The sequence below is a fragment of the Thunnus thynnus genome, chromosome 9, assembly GCF_963924715.1.
Source record: "Thunnus thynnus chromosome 9, fThuThy2.1, whole genome shotgun sequence".
Classification (NCBI taxonomy): domain Eukaryota; kingdom Metazoa; phylum Chordata; class Actinopteri; order Scombriformes; family Scombridae; genus Thunnus; species Thunnus thynnus.
The window spans coordinates 27,458,342-27,479,285 of record NC_089525.1 but is presented as its reverse complement, the minus strand read 5'-3'; the positions used below and the strand labels follow the sequence as shown (position 1 = coordinate 27,479,285).

At 38.1% G+C, this 20,944-nt stretch overlaps 1 protein-coding gene across 1 annotated transcript in view; it reads left to right on the top strand.

The window, feature by feature from the left end:
- Positions 1 to 20,944, top strand: part of fstl5 (follistatin-like 5) — a 178,020-nt gene that overhangs the window by 22,911 nt on the left and 134,165 nt on the right. The window contains exons 2-3 of the mRNA XM_067599913.1: positions 1,631 to 1,772; positions 9,284 to 9,314. Of these exons, the coding sequence (XP_067456014.1) occupies positions 1,631 to 1,772; positions 9,284 to 9,314 (173 nt within the window). The remainder of the gene's footprint in view (positions 1 to 1,630; positions 1,773 to 9,283; positions 9,315 to 20,944) is intronic.

Here is a 20,944-nt window from a genome sequence, read left to right as displayed (position 1 = left end):
TCAAATCACTGTTAAAAATAATTAAGTTTTATAGTTTAACAAAGCTGTGGTTAAGGTCTGGTTAGGTTTAGGCACAAAAATCACTTGGTTAGGGTTAGGGAAAGATCATGGTTTAGGGTAAAACGATCACTTGAAATGTGGTGTGGGTTAAAGTTACTAACGTTCGTCGTCATAGCAACACGGTTTATGGTTTTAAAAAACTGTCCCGACTTGCGGTTGTAAACGTGACACTCATGGTTGGAAATGAGAAGCAAACAGTGATCTCCTCTAGCAAAGTCCACTAAATCCTCTTTTTGCAGGTTAGGACCTAACCAGCCGTCTCACCCCCCACCTCCGAATATGGAAATTTGTCACCTTATATGACGTCACTGGAACTGCACCACTGCTCCAGGTGCTGTTAGATGGCGTCTGACACTCAAACATAATAATAGGTCATTTTTGGCGACTGACATTATGACCTATTGTGTCATTTTTCTTGGGAGGTCAGGCTCAATAAAAGTCATATAAAGTCACAGAAATAAGTTTCAATACTCTCTCTTCGCCTGGCACATCACAGTGACATGCTGCTCTGCTGACATGACCCCCTGACCTCCAGTGAATAGCATGTGGGCCTGCAGAGCTGCCACAACAGTGCCATTGTTGTCTGACTCTGTGTCACTCTAGAAGAACAAGGAAGCAAGGTCACCATCCTGCTGTCAGTCATCTCCCTTTGCTGGAGGATGATGAACAGGCACTGGTGGCTTGAGACGGCTTATAAAGTAAAGCTCAGTGTTTGCTTGTGAAAATCAACAAGTCAAGTCGAGTCAAATTTATTTATAAAGCGCTTCTAACAAAGGGGATTTTTGCAGCGTGCTGTACAAAGAAGCGAGAGCATAAATACAGATAAAGACAAGGGATAAAAATAAGAAGGACGAAATGCGTGTCAGATTTTAACATAAGCTTGTGTGCATGTGTTCGTGTACTGTGTTTGTGTGTGTGTTACATCTTGTGTTAGGCAGTATGAGAACCTTGGCTAACACATATCCTCCTCTCTATGTATCTCCTGCGTTTTTACTTCCTTAAACATTGCTGTTTCTGGGACACAGATATTTTCACAGGGCATGTTTTCTTTCCTTACAAATGCTATTTTATTTAATTCATGTCAATGCAAAAGGTCAGACGTGTTCTTTTATACAGCATAATGAATAATTGAAAATGCAATTATATTGGGGGTGAAAAGTGAATATTGTCACTCCTTTAAATAAATATATTTGGGCTGCATCTCTGCGAGGGTGTGAGGAAACTGTTTAAGATGTAATCTTCCTGCTACATCACAGTTGCTTGACCTAGACACTCAGCCTAATTAATCCAAAGCCCTCACTTTAATTGCCTTAATATATTGGCTCTTTGTCTTCTCTATCTTGATTTTCTCATGACGTCTATTTCCCCTTAATTGATTCAAAAGCAGATCTAATCTCCCCTCTAAGTGTGGGGCACGTATTGATAGCTTTGGTTTAAATCAGCGACAGTTTTGCGGTTCCCATTGTCTACACTAATTACAGCAGACTTGATGTATTGTTGTAGCCAACGGGCATTGAACCTCCAGAGTGTTGGAGAGGAGCACTCACCATTCTTGTTTGGTTTTTGACAGGAAAAGACCAATGAAGACAGCCAGATGGTGGTCGGCGGCAATTTTACTGTTGGGGCTCGCTGTTCTCAGCGCCGACGGGAGACCCAACAAGGAGGGATTTGGGTCGCCGCCCTATCGACCAGTCGTGAGATTCCGACACAAGGTATTGATCGCCGCCTTTTTTCATTTGCTTTCCGTAACAAGAGGACTATGTGCTCTTGCCAAGTACGAAACTTTTTACAGTGGCACTTTCTTCCTTCATCAGATGTCTCTCCTGTGGTTGTTGTTTTTCTGCTCACCGAAAAATACTTGATGAATCATTATCCCTCCCTGTGCCAAGGGACTGTCTTTTCAAAGACAACATCGGATTAATGCAAGGCACAGCTGAGCAAAGATAAAGACAAGCTTTGAATGAAGTGAGGATGTTCGCATGAACGTTTAAATTAAAAGATGTAATTGAATGCATATTGACTCAGTGATACAGGGCAGGCCCCACAAGCAACATCTGCAGCTTTTATTAATCTCTCTTGCAGCATCTCAAGGAACAACTTACATTTTGTTTCTTCTAAACTAGTAGTCTACTAGTTTTTTTTTCTCTAATATGGTTGCAAAATGCCAGAGTAGCAGAGAATGATCAATAAAAGCCAGACAGGGAAAGAAATTGTTTTGGTAGACAGGGAATTGGGGAAAGCAAAGTGTTTTGTCAAGAGGCATTAATTGGATTGTGGTCTTTCAGTACACATTTCCCATAAGCCCTTTTTGTAGTTCTGTTCACAAAGAAACACTTCTCCTCTCTATCCAATCCAAGATAAAAATTAACAGTGACAATGAAGAATAAATGGTTGTATGTTCCCTTTTACATCAAAGCAGTCATCTTGACTAAATACTGCATTTTAAATTTGTTTCAGTCAGCTTTAGTCACGTCTGCATGGCAAAGACGCTGGCACAAAAGGGTGGGTGGGGTGAGAGATGCTAGAAAGAGAGGGAGATGGAGAGAGAGACAGAGGGAACAGATGGTAAGAACGTCATTGGACTGTGTCAGAGTTGAGCGAGGAGCTGGTAGTCATGCAAAGCTGTTGAATCGACACAATGGTCAAACAGTTTCTGACCTTCTGCAGAGGATTTGTTCAGAGATGCTTTCTAAACATGTGGACTGCAGATAACAACTATACAAGAGTTTGGCTTCTTTTTTAGTCATAACTATCTGGACGTTGTGTGTGTTAAGGAAATAAAGAGAAACTTCAATACCCAAGAATCCTGTAATATGATCCCAGAAAACTGCAAAGATAGCACTTTTGCCAGGCTGCAAAGCTTTATACCAAAGGGAACAGAGGCAAACGATCCAACGTCCACCTGTGCTTGGTTTTGGATTTTGTTCATAAAGGAACACATCACTGTTTTATACCTTATCTCTAGTGAGGCATGGTTATGCAGCGTTGTCTTGTGTTGACTTTTCTCCAGATCCTACTCATCCTGGGCTGAGCAGAAGCAAGAAAAACTGAAGTTTTCCAGATTACAGTGTCTCACAGTTTCATCTTGTACAGGAAATGCTTTGAAGTCTCGAGGGTGAAATGTAGCTTTCCTTAGCCTTTATTCACACCCTTAGGTGTAGGATTTTGTTGGTAGATAGAGCGATTCTGCACCAAGTGTAACTGATCTTGGCAGAATAGTGTCGTGCTACCTATAATTTGTATCCAGGAAAGTATGGTGACTCTGCAGGGTCTCAGTTAGGTAGGATGGAGCGCTCTGATTAAAATCGGATTACTAGGTTTGTTTAGAAATTTGGAAAACAAGTAAAAAATGAGTATTGCTTCAATTGTTGAAGAGTGGTAGGCAATTAAATCATTGGGATTATCTTAAGTGACTGGGACATTTTCTTTGAAAAGACAAAAATCATTCTCAATTGTAGTGGAACACTTTTCAGAGGCATATACTGTATCTCAAAATCTGTGATTTGGCTGTACTAACCATTTAATTGTTAATGGAATACATGTTGGTATACTGTGCTCTTAATCATTATTCTTTGCATTATTGTAGTAGCTAAAGCATCTTGACAAATACATTTGGAGAGTTTTTTCTTTAACCTTGTGACATTTCAGAGGTATGTTAAGAGACACTGTGACAACACAGTCCCAAGAATCCCTGGTTTCACATTATTCTCTGTTGCACTGCGCTGAGAGTGTAGTAAACGCTCTTCATTGTAATTTCATAGCATTTTAATGAAGCAAACATACCCTCTTAAAGTAGTTTTATTTCAACAGCACTTTTTGAAAATGGTTTGTATAGTGCTTCACCTTCTGTTGTTTGAAACAGAGTATATATAGTTTTGCGTTTTAAAACTAACTAGCTCTGATTTTCTCTTTTTATTGCTCTAGTTTGGCACCAGAGTGACTTTAATAATTAAAGTAATGTATGTCCACATGTAGCAGGAATTTGACGAGGGGCTACAAAAATGATGTATGTGCTCTTCCACTCCAATGAAATTAATGTGCCAGGCCCAGTGATTACATCGCAGAGGAATGTCATTACAGCATCTGCATACCATTACAATTCGTCTTGTGAGAGGACAGAAGTAAACTCTGCTCATCTATCCGCCTGTCAAACGAGGCTGTGGAAATTTACAGCCCCGTGGTGAAAAATAGCCACATTGCAAGCCCTTTTCCAAAATATGTCATAGGCCTTTTTGTTGTCTAGAGAATTTTCTCCGCTGTTGGCTAGATTGCAGAGAGACTCAGGTCAGCACCTGTCAATACAGTTGAGTGAGCAGCGTTAAAGAACAGTTGTTTCAAAATGAGATATTGTAGAAAAGCAATACCAAGTTTTAGAACATAGTTGACAGCTCAAAAATGTATTCTTTTGGTACTTTTAAAGGAAAAGTCCCTAGTTACAAAATGACAGCTATTAAATGTAAAGTTAAATCTAGATTGCTTCGCATTTTTGATAAAATTCCTTTCATGTTCATCATTAATGAAGAACATGATAGTACAAAAATAATTTCTAAACAACATAAGTACATTCATTTTGTCATGTAAAGATCAGAGACATGTGCTGCACGGCCTTTGAGTTCACCACCACAAACTGTGACACACCAGTGGCCGTGTTAATGCTATGCCTTTTCCTGTGCTTTGAAGGACAGTGTTTGACAAGGGTAACAGGATCGGATACGACCTTATAAGCTTTCCTCACAAAGACTTCAATCACCAGAAGGCATTCGGCCATAAACAGCTGGTCACATGGTCTACCCATAATTCCCATGGTATTGTTTCAGAAATTCACTGTGAAATCCTCCACATGGAGTCAGGTATGGGACACAGATCAGGTCCACCAGAATGCAGCCCTATTTGTAATTGGTTTTAATGGGAAAACCACTCACTGTGGTTCACTGTTCTCAAGCCTCTATTACGTGGGGATCTTATTTTACACAGTTTTATTTCATGCAGGCTCTTTCAAGATGAGTTTCACAGTATGATTGATGCAGCGGCTTGATGTTTTGTAATTTGTGAAATTTGTGGAAAAGTGGCCAGGCTTACTCGACATGAGGGACAAAAGCAATTTCTGAATGTTTGTTGCTCTGACATCAAGCTGTTATGTCAGGACAAACAAAATGGAGGCAAGGACAACCGTGTGCAAAGCCCCATCCATCCTGCACTGGCTTGGCCACATGGCAAATCTAGATTAACAGGGGATAAGCAGAGAGAGAGAGAGAAAGAGTAGGAGGTGGGGTGGGCAAATGAGATTGAGATAAAGAGACAGGGAATGGCAGAAATAACAAGAATAAATTGCAAAATTCACAAGCAACAGCTTGATGTACAGTAACTGCAGTTAAAGCTGCAATAGGCAATGTTTAGCTTAACTGTGACTAATGTCAGTATTATTTATACCCTCCCCCTCCTTAGCTGGTCAGTTTTAGCCCCAACCCTTGTCACTCATCTTGATGAGCTGTCTACTTTCAAATGGCAGGCAGCCTGAGGCTGAGGGAACCAGCTTCTGTAAAGTCTCCACAGGGGCTGAAGAAACAGACACTGTATGGAGCCAATCTACTGTAACAATAACAAGATGTCGATGCCCATGCTGGTGTTAACCTGTGTTTTTGAAGGTCTTTTCTGCAGCATGCCTATCTTTGCTCTTCACTGGCTTTTTACTCACTTTACACTAGTTGTTTATTGATATGTTGACTCTTACTGTGTAGCTTCACCAGCTTCTGTTGTAGCTACAATCCAGTTTTTTTTTTCATGAGCCACAAACAACACACAGCAAATGCTCAAATTTCTAGGGAACAGGGAAATTCAGGCATCTAGGCAGGTGTTCAGGCTGAAAATAGCCCAGTGTTAAAAAATGCAAGGGTTTGTGTTGGTGTGAATGTATTGCTACAGGTCAAGGTGGATAGTGTGCACATTCAAAAGGAGACATTGTCCCCACACTAAAATTTGCAGGCTCCCAGAAAAGGTTTTCGTTTATGCTACAAGGTCTTTTTAGTCAGTGAGTTTGAAGACTTATCAGACACTGCACACCTGTTTATTATACTTTGAGGAAGGGGTTGAAAAGTTTTCATGGTATCAGTAATTTATCCTCTTTGTTAATGATTGTAAAGTAGAATTACAGTACTCACATTAAAAAGTGATCCACCAGGAATATGCTTTGTGATTTGATTTTTCAAAGCAGTTTGTTGCTGGATGATGTTGAATTGTGCCGTGGCAATAGTAGAGCCAGTTTTTCTCCCTTGAGTTGACTGCATCAGCACCTCTGTTGTCCCAAGGCAGTGGTAATATTGAAACCAATGAGGGAGCAGTGAAATTGGTCTGAAAAAGGCCAAACAGATAGATCTAACCTCCCAGTTAGGGTATTGTACTGTGTATTCTGCTCATTTGCCACACAGGTATATTGCAATTTGTAGCTTTACTTTAAATCTTGAAGTGTACTTGAAATTTGATGGTGCGGAGGAGTGGAGGATGTGATATCTGAAGCAGGAGAAAGAGAGGACAAGGAAGAGGGTGGTGTTGGTGGAGTGAGGTGGGTTAAGAGATAAAGCCAGAGAGAGAGAGAGAGAGATGTGGGCGATCAGCCAGCTAGCTGTGACAGGGGCAGATGAACCACGGGTTGTACAGCTGGGTGCTTCACTGTCCCCAGAGTCTCAGGGCAGCAGAGACAGGCCTGCCAGCGGCTCTGGGGAAATCACTCTCTTCAAACAAATGAAGTGTGAACACTGTCTGCCATATGCAAATCAGCTCCATTTGATATCTTCCCTACCTGTAGTGCAATTCTAAATGTCACCTCCTCTAGAGGGTAGGGGAGATACCAAGAATATCAGAGAGCCACAGGTGTTTCTGTGCCAACTGGGTCGCCAGTCAACAATGTTTTGTAAAACATCCAGGTAGATGATGTAAAGGGACAGCTTTTTAGCAGATCGTGATGTTTAACTTGGTTGCCTTTTAGTTTATTGTGTCATAACATCATTTCAACTGATGTTAACATCAAAATAAATGGAGTTAGATGACAGTATAGCCAGACAACAAATGTAAAAAAGTTGTCACTGGTTCTAAGGTTGCATATGAAATGGTTCATCCATAATTTATATTATTGATCTGTGCACACCAAACATTTGCTGCAATTTGAGCTGCAATATGAGGAAGTCACCTTAGCATCTAATTACAGTATCACACAGAATGTAAATATTGTAAATCTTCACAGCAGGCAGTTATTCTTTTATTAGTGTTGCTTGTTTCCTACAATTTTGTCAAAGTAGATGTTACTATAATTGAATGGTAAATGGTAAATGGTCTGTACTAGTATAGTGCCTTTCTAGTCTTCCAACCACTCAAAGTGCTTTTTACACTACGAGTCACATTCACCCATTCACACTCATACGCTGATGGCAGGGGCTACCATGCAAGGTCCCAACCTGCCCATCAGAGGGAATCTAATCATTCACAAACTGATGGCACAGCCATAAGGAGCAATTTGGGGTTCAGTATCTTGCCCAAGGACACTTCAACATGCTAACTAGAGGAGCTGAGAATCAAACCGCCGATCTTCCGATTAGGGGACAACCCGCTCTACCATCTGAGCCACAGCTGCTACAATTGATGTTGTAGTATTTATTTGTTATGGTTGTATTTAACAGCAGCGTGGTTACCACAGGAAGCCTCTACCATACATTCAACTTAGGACTTATTAAAAGTGCGTTATTGCTCATGTGGGTGTTATTTCCTCTGATGAGGGTCTCATTAGCAACAGCAGTTATGAGTGCAGAGTCAGTACAGTCTTTGTGAAAGTATCGGAATGACAATATGGAGATAATGGGACAGATGATAACTAATATCATGGATGACTATACATTACACTAACTTAAAAAGCAAATGGAACTATGATACGTAAAATAAATGATTTCCTGCAGTTACAATCCTTTTTACTAGTGAGATTTATTGGACACAATTATCCTTGTATGTGTAAAATGCTTTAAATGTTTCACATGCTACATTAATTGACTTAAATTCAATTGAGCATGTTTTAACAAGAACATGTACAATATGCAGATTTTCAGCACACATCCAGGAATTGGGTAAGCGTGTATCTGCTATTTTCAGTAGGTAGTCAGGTACCACTGTTAATTATTGACTGTAGACCTGTTGCATAATGCATCTTTTCCATAACATCACCCTGCTCGAGCTGGTAGAAAAAGAGTCAGAATTTTCTGTACAAGAATGAGAAGGATGAGCTATGCAGATTTCACTGTAGAGAAATCAAATATTTATGCCTCTTTCTTTCATATTCATGGTTTGTGGAGAGCAGCTACTCAGAATAGTAGTCCTGATAACAGCATTTTCTACACTCATCATCACTATGCTTGCTTTAAATGCAGCTGATTTTATAGTGCACCCACTGAAGGGGTCATGGTTATTTGCTCTTCTTTATATGTCTCTACACTGTGATTTTCGTCCCTGAGTGACTCCACTATTTATGTTTTCTGTCATATACAGTTCAGTTATATTTTGGTTTGCCGTGATAAAACATGAATGAGGACAAATATGACCTGCTAATTTGTTTAAATGATGCAAGACACCACTAAAAGTGTATGTTGACATCCAGTCTTAACAAGAAAGAAAGAAAGAGGGAAATATATAGAAAAAAAAATTAGATTGCATAATCTAGATGTAATAAATCACATGTTGGAAAACAGCATAGCAACAAGGAGATCCCTAAAGAAGCACAGGGAAAAAAAAAAAAATTATCTCACAATATCTGCATAAAATAAAACCAATGGGGAAGTGACTATGGTAACGAGTTGAAGGGTTTATCATTGTACATGCGAGTGAAGCAAATGACCACTTAACGTAATGGCACATTAATGTTTGACTTATCAATGCATCATTAATCGCCATTCAAACAGGCAACACTACATTGCCTCAGACAATTTTTTGCCGTCAGAGTGAAATCCTTGGACCTTAACATCACGCCTTCGTTGATATGTGAACTCAATTGAACATTTCGCAGAGAGAATTGGCTAATGTATTAAAGGTGTCTATAGAACTCCATTTCTATTGCAGTAGCCCCAAGGATCTCACTTATTCAGCTAAATGGAAAAAAGCTTTCATGTCATATTGCTGATGCTGTGCTTGTGTGGTTTATTATAACTGTGATCTCTTCCCTATTTTCTTCTTGTTTTTGTTCCAGCAGGATGGGATCCCTGAGAGCTTAAGGATAAAGGGTAAGTTTCCATTTGTTCATTCTTTCAACTGTTCTTTCCCTTCCTTTCCAATAACATGCAATGTTACCAACCAGTATTGTACATCATGAAGGTTAGGTTTAAGATTGTTCTCACGGGGAGGCCACAGCATGGCTGAACCATATCTTTGTTGTGATCTTTTTGACTACCTGTGATATTTTTAATGGAAAGCACCAGAAAACACCAGATACAGAGAGTACTTTTAACAAAACTTCACACTAGGAAAGCCATTACCAAACCTAACACTCTATCATCTCCTCTTTCAACTAGTTTGTTCAGACAAGGAGATCTCACTTGATAATCATGTATTTACACAGTCAACCAAGCATGTTCTGATGCTGTGGCTAGTGTTTTAGATGTTTTTCCTTTTACCAGCTACTTTTAAAAACTGTGAATGGAAAAAAACAAAAAGCATGCCCGTCAACTCCCATGTGGACAAAGTGTAGATTGTAGAGAGACACATTGTTTCATGGCAGATGTAATGTGTGAATCATGACCAAACTAGTAAAGACAAAATATACAGTAACTGGGGTTCATGCCACCCCGCACCTTAACATCAATATCATATTATAGGAGAATCCTCAATTATGCATTGACCAAGAGCTGTGTGTGCATGTGTGTACAGTATATGTGTGTGTGAAAAATAGTATTAGGAAATGTATCTTCAACTTCATGGTGGGTAATGATCCACAGGGGTTTGAAACAAGCCAGAGAAAGAGCATGGGGAAGAGAACTGACTTCAACAATGATTTTTACATGAAGCTTCAAAGAATATACTATATATCCACCATCTGTTGTTCAAGTAGGTTTCATATTTCACTGTTCATATTTGATACAACGTTGTTGAAAGAGGTATGTTTTAGTTTAAAGCTAGAAATATAGATCTGAATATGTTTTAGAGCATCATGTGAAAGCTGTATCAGCATCAGTAGGGGTTGGTAGTTACTGTGGTACTGTGATTTCATATCATTTCTACAGCTGGTTTGATTAAGTTTTGAGGCAAGATGTCTTTAAATTCTCATAGTGTGTTCAATGCATAAAAAAACCAAAAGAAACATATCTCCCTACCACAAGCTGTGTGAAAAGTTAAAAGTAGAGTTTGCAGTTTTGGATGGTTCATTTTCCTTTAGTGCCAAAGAGAGATGGATGAACTCTCAACTCTAACAAAAACATTTCGTACCGTTAGGATTCAGCCACTTAAAAATGTTTCAGAGCCTAATCTTTAACCGTAACTTCATAAAATTCAGTCAGGGCACTTCTATGTATTAACCATTTATTGCAACAATGATATGCAGTTGAGTTTGGTGGTGGGCCTCTTTTCCTGTGATACTCCAAAAACAAATCTGTGGTCATGTGACCCAGGTTGTCTCTAAGCTTACACAAGACCAAGGGTTGAGCCCGAAATACACAACAATTAATGAACTGTAAACTTATATCAACATGTACAGACATTATGAATTCACAGAAGTCCTAAATGCTAATACAGGAGGAGGCTGCAGAGCTTAAGAGAGAGCATTACTAGGAAGTAAGCAGTGTATGAATCAACTTCTCACTGAACTATTGTAATGCTTCTTTATGTAGGTCAAAATGCTTTTTAGACTGAATGAGCATTATTCTGCTAAAATTACATATTCCAAACTAAAGACTAAAACATTTTTACTGTAAGGGGGAATCTGCATTAGGGCTGCAACTAACAATTATTTTTATAGTTGATTTATCTGCCAATTATTTTCTTGAATAATTGAATGTATGTCAGAAAAAAAGAAGTGAAAATTACTATTTCTCAGAGACCAATTTGGCATATTTAAATGTCTTTTGTTCAGCCAACAGTCTAAAAGTCAAAGAAATACAGTTTACTATCATAAGAAAATATCTAAGAAAATCAGCAAATATTCCCATTTAAGGACTAAATATTTTGCTTAAGAATTTAGTTTTGCTTAATTTATATTTTCTCTGGATTAATCAGCCTCAGTTCACTTCTTATCCACATCAACTTTTAAATGGAGTAAATATCTCCACTCCCACTAGTGCTAAAACAATCAATGGTTTGATTGAGAGAAGTCATTTTTCAGCAAAATTATAGTCACTGGTTCCAGCCTCTTAAATGTGAGCATTTCCTGCTTTTCTTTTTCTTTTCTAACAGTTTGTTGTCCTTTTTATAAACGCTCAATCAATGAATTAAACAAAGTAAATGATAAAGTCACCTATGATGAAGATAAACATTAGTTCCATCTGCAGTTGACACCATTGTCTCCAACCAGCTTCATCTACCATTGCGGTATAGGGCAGTGTCGATGCATTAATGCGCCATGGTCCTCTTGCTGTTTGACAGATGCATCTCATCTGTCAACCTGTCACCTTTCTAATGTCTTCTGTGTCTCCTCTAAACAAGAGTCAATGTCAGGCAAAAGGTGGTCCTGCTGCACAACATGTCTGCCACTAAGTGTTTGAAAGGGCCGCTAAATGGACGTCTCCCCATTTTTCTTCACCAGGGAAGGTCGAAGCAGTAATTGTAGAGGGTGCATTACCATAAAGGGCGGCCCCAGCTGTCTGCTGTGATTCACTTTAATGCGCCATGCTCTGTAAGCCGAGAGGGGAGATCTCACTTTGGCCAGTTTTCAGCAAACTCATTTCCGGCCCCGATAACGAGTAGGCAAGCAAACTGTAGAGAAAATCATAAATAATTCAAGCATCACTTCTTACATTGGAGGCTTCTCATTATTACACAACTGAGGTCAATTTAGCATTAAAACTTCAGTTTTACAAGCTACGTCACCACCTACATTTTAAAGGGATATCTAGCAAGTGCAAATGAGAGGAGACACATGAGCAGCTCTACAGCAATTCAGTTCATATTTACAAAAAAGTGCAAACTAATTCCTGGCGGAGAATAGGCAGGGATTTAGTACGTTTTTTTTTATTTTTTAGTCTGTTAGTCTGTAGTGAATTTCCTCTCAGGCGTGATCTATATTCATACATACTTAATAACGTGTTCAATTGTCTGAGACTGTTCCATTTCCATCCCTGTGATAGGCTGGAGACCTGTCCAGGGTTTACCTCACCCAATCTTTCACTTACTATGTGCCGCAACCCTGAACGAGATGAGCAGTTTAGAAAATGGATGGATAGATATTATATTCCTACATTTACTGTGGATGAGAAAACAAAAAAATAATAATTATAAACAGAGGGAATGCAGCACCCTATAAACTTTAACTGAATGTCACCACAGAAGAGACAAAGAGACAAATGCCAGCTGTTTTCCAGGATGTTCTGTAATTGGAGTCCCAGTACGAGCGTGTGACACACAGCACTAACAGAGCTTGTTATTCAGGCTGCAGCAAGACCTTGGGGTGCTGGTGAAATGCAATTTTATGGAATAAATAGACTGAAATACCTGATGGAACCTTTGGAAATAATCTTACCATCCTCATTACATATAAAAACATTATTACTGCTGTTTACAGACTATGTTCATTGTTGTAAACCACCAATTTAAAAAAAATGGTGAGTTTGTTTATGTTTTGCTTAAAACACGATAAAAAAAATATGTTCAGAGTTCAAGAACAGTATTTTAAAATATGTTTCTTGTAATTACACTTTCTGAATATTTGTAAATACAGTCAATATCTAAAAATTATTCTAACCTGAAATCTGTAATGTTTTTTTACAGTTAACATAATTATATCCATCTGTACAAGTATGGTTGTGTGTGGTGAAACACTAGAAATGGCACATTTGCTGTACCTGGAAAGAGACGTTGATCAGGTTTGTCAGGTCACACCTGCCCAGTTGACGGTGCCAACAACCGTATTACCTCATCACTTCAGTAAATAATGCATTTATGTTCACATTACCTGGTTGGTCAATGATGTTTTCACTGCATACTAACAACAATGAGGGGAAACACAAATGTGACACTTGATCCTCCAAGATCTTTGCTTTAGTCTGAATTTGCAGAATGCAACTTTAACAGGATTATCACTCACTGGAGATGACAAAAGATAAAATTGATATTTTAAAATAGAATTCCAATTATATTTCATTAACATCCCTAGTAGGATAGATTCAGTTTTTCTAAGCCAACGTGAAGAGGAGGAACGATCACAGCAAGCAAAACCCATTTCAACGACTTGACAAACAGCTTTTTAGCATCTTTTGTTCAAGAGGTTCAGTTTGTTGTTTGACTTTGTTGGTTCTGAGAGTAAAATAGTCAAAAGTTTTCCTATGTGTTAGTCTTTCGTACAAGATATTTCAATCAATTTAAGTTGACTGAAACCATTTCAAAACAAGATGGATAGTTACCATGTTTTTAACTGTTTGAAGTCCATGATAAAAAGCCAGATTCTTCCTTTCTGATCTATTTTTTCTTTTTGAAAACCCTCTAGAGATGTGTTTACATGTTATTGTATTTGAGCTTGCATAACACATTTGCATACTTAAAAAAAAAAAAAAGAATCAAGATCTAATGTGTACCACGACATTGAAATGTTGCCTGTGGTGACAATTTCACATCTCATCAAAAAAAGTTCTTACTGCTTGTTATCATGTTTTTGTTGATATTTTTAACATGCCTATAATGCTAATATAGTGCTTAATCAGAATTCTAATAACTGGAGGACATGTGTTGTTTAGGTTTGTTGGGTAACCTTGTGACCTGCAGACTTCTTCATGCATGTAAATACGGCCAATGAAGTAAGATTTCCCCACAGATAGACTGCAATATCACCCTTAAATAACAAGTTGAACAACCTAGACTATTCCCATTAGTATGGTATAGCCTTTCAGGTTTGAACTCGCACAAGAGCAAACATCTTGTTTTGTTGCCTGGCACCAGTGTTTATGTTTCCCTAATCTTTGTCGTCTCCCATTCTTTCATATACTGACATAATATATTAATTTGTATGCATAGCAGCTGCCTTAGCCCCACCAGACCCAAGCGCATAGCAGAAGTACATTTGAATAATTCAGAGGGTGCAAACACCAAGCTCTAAACTGTATATTAATTCTAAAATTACACACCACCCCCTGGGCCTGGGTTACACTTTTAATAACTCGTCACATCTGTACAGAGAAATGGTGAACGCTGCGGCGCACTGCACTTTTCTCAGATTTATTGGGGACTACCTGTTGTTCCATCTAGACTCTAAATGTTTTTCCACAATTTAATTTGTAATAGCTTTCATACAGAAAGTCTTAATCAAGTTACTGTAGAATCACGGTGTGTGTAGTCTTTTTATGGGCATGGAGAGAAGTAGTTTTTAATGAGAGGCTGTGGGACTGCACCGCACCATCTGCTTATGAGCACCACTGACAGGCTTAGATGAGTTGCCTATAGTTCAAAATAAAGGCCTATAGGATTTTCCTTTTGAATTCCCACTGGACTTTCAAGCTAGCTTTACAGGCCATTTATGCTCATTGACCCACTAAGCCATAAGAAGACAGTTATGTTTGACCTAAATACTGTACGGTACAATTCTGTCACTTTCTCAGGGGAGAAAGCCGGCTATACCTTTCATGGTCACACTACATTTGAAAGAGCATTAGGCTGCATTTGCTTGGCAGGTCTTCATGCTCAGTTTTAAATTCCTGCTCATATCTATTTATTTCTGGATGAGTGTCCAAATCCTTGGCTACAGCTAGTAAGTCATCTGATAACAACATGACCTGACATCGGTGTCAAAAACACACCCACCGAAAGATTAATAATGAAAAAAATTACATTTGGTTGTCCATCCATCCTTCCCCAATTCTCTACCTAAGCTAATCATTCACTGAGTATGAAAAACACCCCTGCAATATGGTGTTATTCTCTCTGAAGGATGCTGTTTTTTTTTCCCAAAATAGCAATGACTACAGTAGCAGATGATAAAGCAGCTATTCTGATGCATATGGATTATATGTTTTACATGAGTTTACAACAGTTGGCTACTTTTTACATTTTCTTTCCAAAAAATGGTGCACTGCTGCAATGATGAAGAGATGTTGTCGGTTTGACTACAGAGTAAGCCCGAAATGTCAAATGATCCACAGCGCTCGGCGTTGTAACTATAAAAAGGAAGATGTCACAGGAAGCTTAAAAACACAAGCTGCTGCACAAGTGTTTTCAGTGCAGCCTCTGAAAGGTCGGTTTACCCATATTACAGAAAAAAGAAGCAAATAAAACCAAAGCCATCTGTAAAGCTATACCACAAGTGAAATGTGAGAAAATACATTGTTGTAATCTGGCTTTAATGCACTTCTTCTTATGTTGCTTGCTACAACGCTGTCTTTGCACACCTGATACAATTAAGAACTAAAAACTTCTCTCACAGTGGATATTTTGACTTGTCAAGCACAGTTGTAACTAGTAACATTAATAATTCTCCTATTTAACTTAGTTTTGCCAATGCAAGGACCCTAGTGTTGTGCATGCTGGTTCATAGTTTGGCTTACTTGCACATCTTAAATGGAATGAAACCATCAATAATATTATTAGATACACATCAGTGTTTTCTGCTATGACAAGTCAAAAATATACATGTTAGATCAATTAACATCCCCAATTTCATACTATCAGGCTCTGTGCTTTCTCACAGGAAAAGCTGAAAAGTACACTCCAAGTCCTGTCAGCGTGTATTCAAATGTACTTGATTTTTTTAATAGTGTGATAAAGTCCACAGTAGTTTTTTATCCTACCTGCTCGTTAACTGCACTCACCTGGTGTCCCAGGTGTAAGTCAGCTCCTAATTAAACCAGCAGGACAAGTTTCCTTTGAACCATAATTTGAGCTACTCAAATGTTTCCTGCCTGTGTAAAGGCTTCTAATGAGCTATTTCTGTGAGAAAGTATTGTTCAAATAGTGTTTCTTTAAATGTCGGTTCATGCTCTGCTACTCTTACCCCTCGATACACATTTTAAACACCAAGTTAGCTGTTTGACTGCTTTTTCTCTCCAGTTTAAAGTCAAAACCTTTTTTTCACATTTCAGCAATGCAAGAGAGCATCTACTCAAGTAGTTTGTAACTGCTCCACTGAAAATTAATGGAAGACTAATTTTGTGGACTTGTGCAGTATTTGATTTCTTTAAAACCAAATAGGCCTCACACTCCAGTCCTGTTATCATTTCTGATGGAAGAAATTAGTTGTTACCTCCAGAAAAAACACTGGTGCAGTCCAGTTACTCTTACTATCATTTTCATTTGATTCAACAGATTTTTTTCCCCACAGATTTTGAATCCTGATTACATAACAGGTTCAAATCATAGTCCTTAATGCTCTGAAACACTGAATGATTGGCTGTCCAAGGCCATAAGAATAACATTTATGAGTCATACCGCAATATACTGTTATGGCATACAATTTCTTTTTAGGTCTTTGAACTTGAAAGGATGTTAAACTGCTTACTTAAAAATAATAACACACAGAATGTTAAAAAAAGAGAGTGACAGGTGTCATAGAGATCATCAGTACTGCCTAAGCAGCATAACGTGCTGCACATTTAGCAAGATCAACAATATTACCATTAACGCTGATCTTAGCGTAGAAATGACTCCCAGGATGTTGATATCCATAATTTTTGTCAAACCATATCCTGAATATGTAAAATTAAATGGAGTGAGGCAAATCTAATTGAGATTCATCAATAATTCTTAGTGATCTGCATGAACCCGTGATACTTACAGTGGATAATGATGAAGGCTTGGCAATAGCAGTGCTTTTTTTCCAACTGAAGGTCAACACAGTAATCACAGGAAGGAACATTATCATAAAGGACAGTCCTTGCTCTCAGCCAAGATGAACTTTAATGTACCTAACATGAAATAACTCCATAAGAGTTCTATTTTATATAATGTCCAAGATGAATGCAACTTCTTATGTTTTGCAGCTTCTTATTCAAGTCTTTCTTTAACTCTTCCCAAGCTTGACATTAATCACATCACAGCAGTGACTACAGACTTAATATCAAAAACAGCATTGGGGGTAAATTTAAGAAACATGAATAAGCATTATGAATTTGAATGGCTAAGGTCTTGGTGTCTCTAACACACTGAGATTCCAGATTGTCTTTCAAAGCTCCTTTTTTCTGCACTGTTAATATCACTGTATGCATGTAGAGCGATATTAAAAAGTGGATTTGACTGACAGTACACTCTTGTCTTATTGTACGGTGTTGTTCTCAGTGGGGGTTTAGCTTATTGCTACAATTTTGGGGGGGGCAGCTGCGATTTTTTTTTTTCTTCTGTTCTTTGTTGAGCTGAAATCTTAGATGGTCTTTTATGTGTTTCATCATTAAAAAAACTCTTTCGCTGTGGTTTTTTTGTTAGACAGGAGCAGTATGTGCTTTAATCTCTTCACTATTCAGTTCATGTCCTATTTTTTGGTGACACTAGATTTTTTTCTACACTTTGAAAAAGGCCCCTTTTGAGTGTAAACAATATAACCCTGAAAAGTCTATATAACAAAAGCCATCATCCTTCTCTTAAGCCTTTCGACCTGGGGCAGACACAGACAAGCATGAGAGTTTCAAAAATACAAAATAAAACATCCATTCATTTTCTGTGTACTTCTCCTAGAAGTATTTGTTTACTTGTTATCATTTTCAAATCTCACACACTGAGATGTCACATTGAACCAGTAGGGAGCTCTTAAAAGACCAGTGTGTAGGATTTAGTGGCATCTAGAGGTGAGGTTACAGATTGCAACCAAATGAATACACCTCCCCTCCCCCTCCCCTTCCAAGAATGTAGGAGAACCTACAGAGGCCGTGAAAACTCGGCCTTCTCTACAGCCAGTGTTTGGTTTGTCCATTCTGGGCTACTGTAGAAACATGGTGGTGCAACATGGCGGCCTCCTTGGAAGAGGACCTGCTCTTTATATAGACATAAAGAGCTCATTCTAAGGTAAAGAAAACACAGCAATTCTTATTTTCAGGTGTTTATACACTAATTAAAACATATTTCTGAGTATTATATTCCATTTCTGCCAAGTCCGTTCCGCTAGATGCCACTAAAACTTACACAATGGTCCTTTAATGTTCTGACCGACAGAGCACTTAGCATTGAATGTTGCAATTACTTTGAGTGGTCAGATGAAACTTTGAACTAAACCTATTATAGAATGAGCTTTTGCTTTGATTTCCTATGAGTAAGGTATTCAACTATCATTCAGCCTCTCTTCACAGTACCTACAATATCTGTCTATTCCTTTAACAAGTGTGATCCTTATTCTAGTCCTAAACTCCACATCCTCGCTGTAAACTTGAACCAATGCTTACCCTAACTTAATCTGTGGAAAAAAGAAAACTTGAGGCTATGCATACCCAACAGAGTAGCTTCTGTCTCTTATTTTTAAACTATATTTAACTAAAAACCAAAGGCTTCAAGTCTCCTAAACCTCGATACTAACCAAAAGATAACCATGTATTTATCTATTCTTTAAAGTCTTTTCTCTTTGTAGGAGATTCCTCATTTTTGTTTTCTAACATTTGGTCCTTAGATATAGATAAATGACACATTCACACAATCATCTTAAAACCATTACAGCACAGAAAGCAAACTCCGAAATATCAGTTATGGAAAGACAAACTACACACCTTTCTGCTATCTGCCAACCAACCAGACAGCTCCCTGTAATGTGAAGTAGTAATGGGAGTACCGTGGGGTGCTCACAATTAGTCGGCAATCTCTGATAAATGGGGTTGTTGGTGGAAACGTTCTCAGTGCTGCATCCTGATGTGGACAGAATGAGAGAGGAGCCAGGCTCACGTTCAGTCATTAGGCGAGGGAATGAAATGGGACGGAAAGTTGCCAAGTGGCTGCCAGGTGCTCTCATATTCACTCTCTCACACATGCACTCAGCCAGTGCCCAACAAACACACACATACTTTAATAAGGTGGAAATAACACATTTCTTTTGGTCTTGTTACTGCAGCTGAATATATTTTTGTATTCTTTTTTTTTTTTTTGTAATGATAGCAGAAGTAATACACGGGATGCATTTTACCTCACATCCATTACAGGGTGCATTATGTAAGGTCTAGGTAGGCATTGCACATTGAAAAAATGTAAATAGTGTAACATATGCTGAGGCACATGTAAGTGCTGAGTTCACTATACTTAAAACGTGAAAGGAGTAAGTTACAGGTATAGTAACTCAGTAAGCAGGTGCGCATTAGAGTGACTATGCAGTGTAGATCTTATTCCATTAGCTAATGTATCAGCCACATTTTGCCTTCTCAAGCTTCAAAGTAATAAGAAATAACATCTAGCGCAGCAACTGGGTGTACAGAATTATTGAATCAAAAATGGAAATTGTATTTTTCATACTAAGAATGGAATGGGTAGACAGATAGACTTTATTTTAACGTCAAATAGATTATGAAATCTAAGGTTCAGCTTTCAATATTTGTAAGTAACTGAAGTTAGAAATAACTAAAAGTCAAAGATTTAATTAAGACATGTTATCACATTACATCGGCTGGGAAGGCAGAAACACTATAAGTCTGAGTGGAGGCCTAATGCCCTTCACAGCCTTGCAGCATACTGGAGGTGTTGATGTAGAACTATTAAGTTGGTTAGTTTAAAATATTGATATGATATGAATAAACTGGTTGATTCCAACTCCTAAAATTGACATGACAAAATCAGCTGATGGTTTGACCAGAGAATACTCACCACTCTGTTTGTGTTATTGAATTGCAAAAACACAGTCCACAGTTTGTAGTGTTGGTACATATTGAAATTTCTTTCACTAAAAAACATTCTTTGGCCTAGAGCAGACACTAGCTTGTGTAAGCACATTAGCCAGACAACAGCCATACATTTTCATGTTGCCTGTTTGTCATGTTACTTACAGAATCAACATTAATCATTGAAAGTGACAGTTAGTGTCGGCTAAAAATGAGAAGCCTGCTAATGTTACAGAAATGTTTTCTACGATCTTTGCTAATATAAAAGAGCAAGGAGAGATAAAAAAGTTTTAACTGGTTATTTGCCAAGCAGGACACAACCCTAACCAGTGCCTTTCAAAATGACCCATATGACTTGTTTCCTGTAAAGTTTAGGCAACAAAAAATATATGTTAGACAAAGTAATCTTAACTCAGCTGTATCATGTTGTTAAGATTTCAAATGGCGATGTATGTTCATTGTCCCCTATAAATAAATAAACAAATAAATTTAATAAATCTTCATCAGCAAATTCAAGTTGGCTCAGTTGTCATGGAGTTGTCTTTGTTGTCATCACATGACCCACAATTAATGCTAGGGAAAGATCATGTTCATGAAAAAGAAAGCAACACTGACTAACATTGCAGGTAAGAGGCAGAATGTAATTTATTTTTTTGATTTGATAATTCTGTCTGTCTTCTTGCTCTAAATGCTATTCAGGTGTATTACTAATTTGCTTCAGCTTGGTTGTTGTGTTGCTGTGTTGCTATTTTCTCTGTCTTGTTGGTAACTTGTTAATTTAATTCAGTCAGGTGATTACCTCTTTTGTAGACCAAACTAGAAGTTATCTTTGATTTTGGTGGAAAGAAAACTGAACAATAATCTTTGTAGTATATAGGGATGTGCAGGGGGCCCAGTATTTGTATCTGTATTTGTTGAGGCAGCAAAATTATTTGTATTTGTAT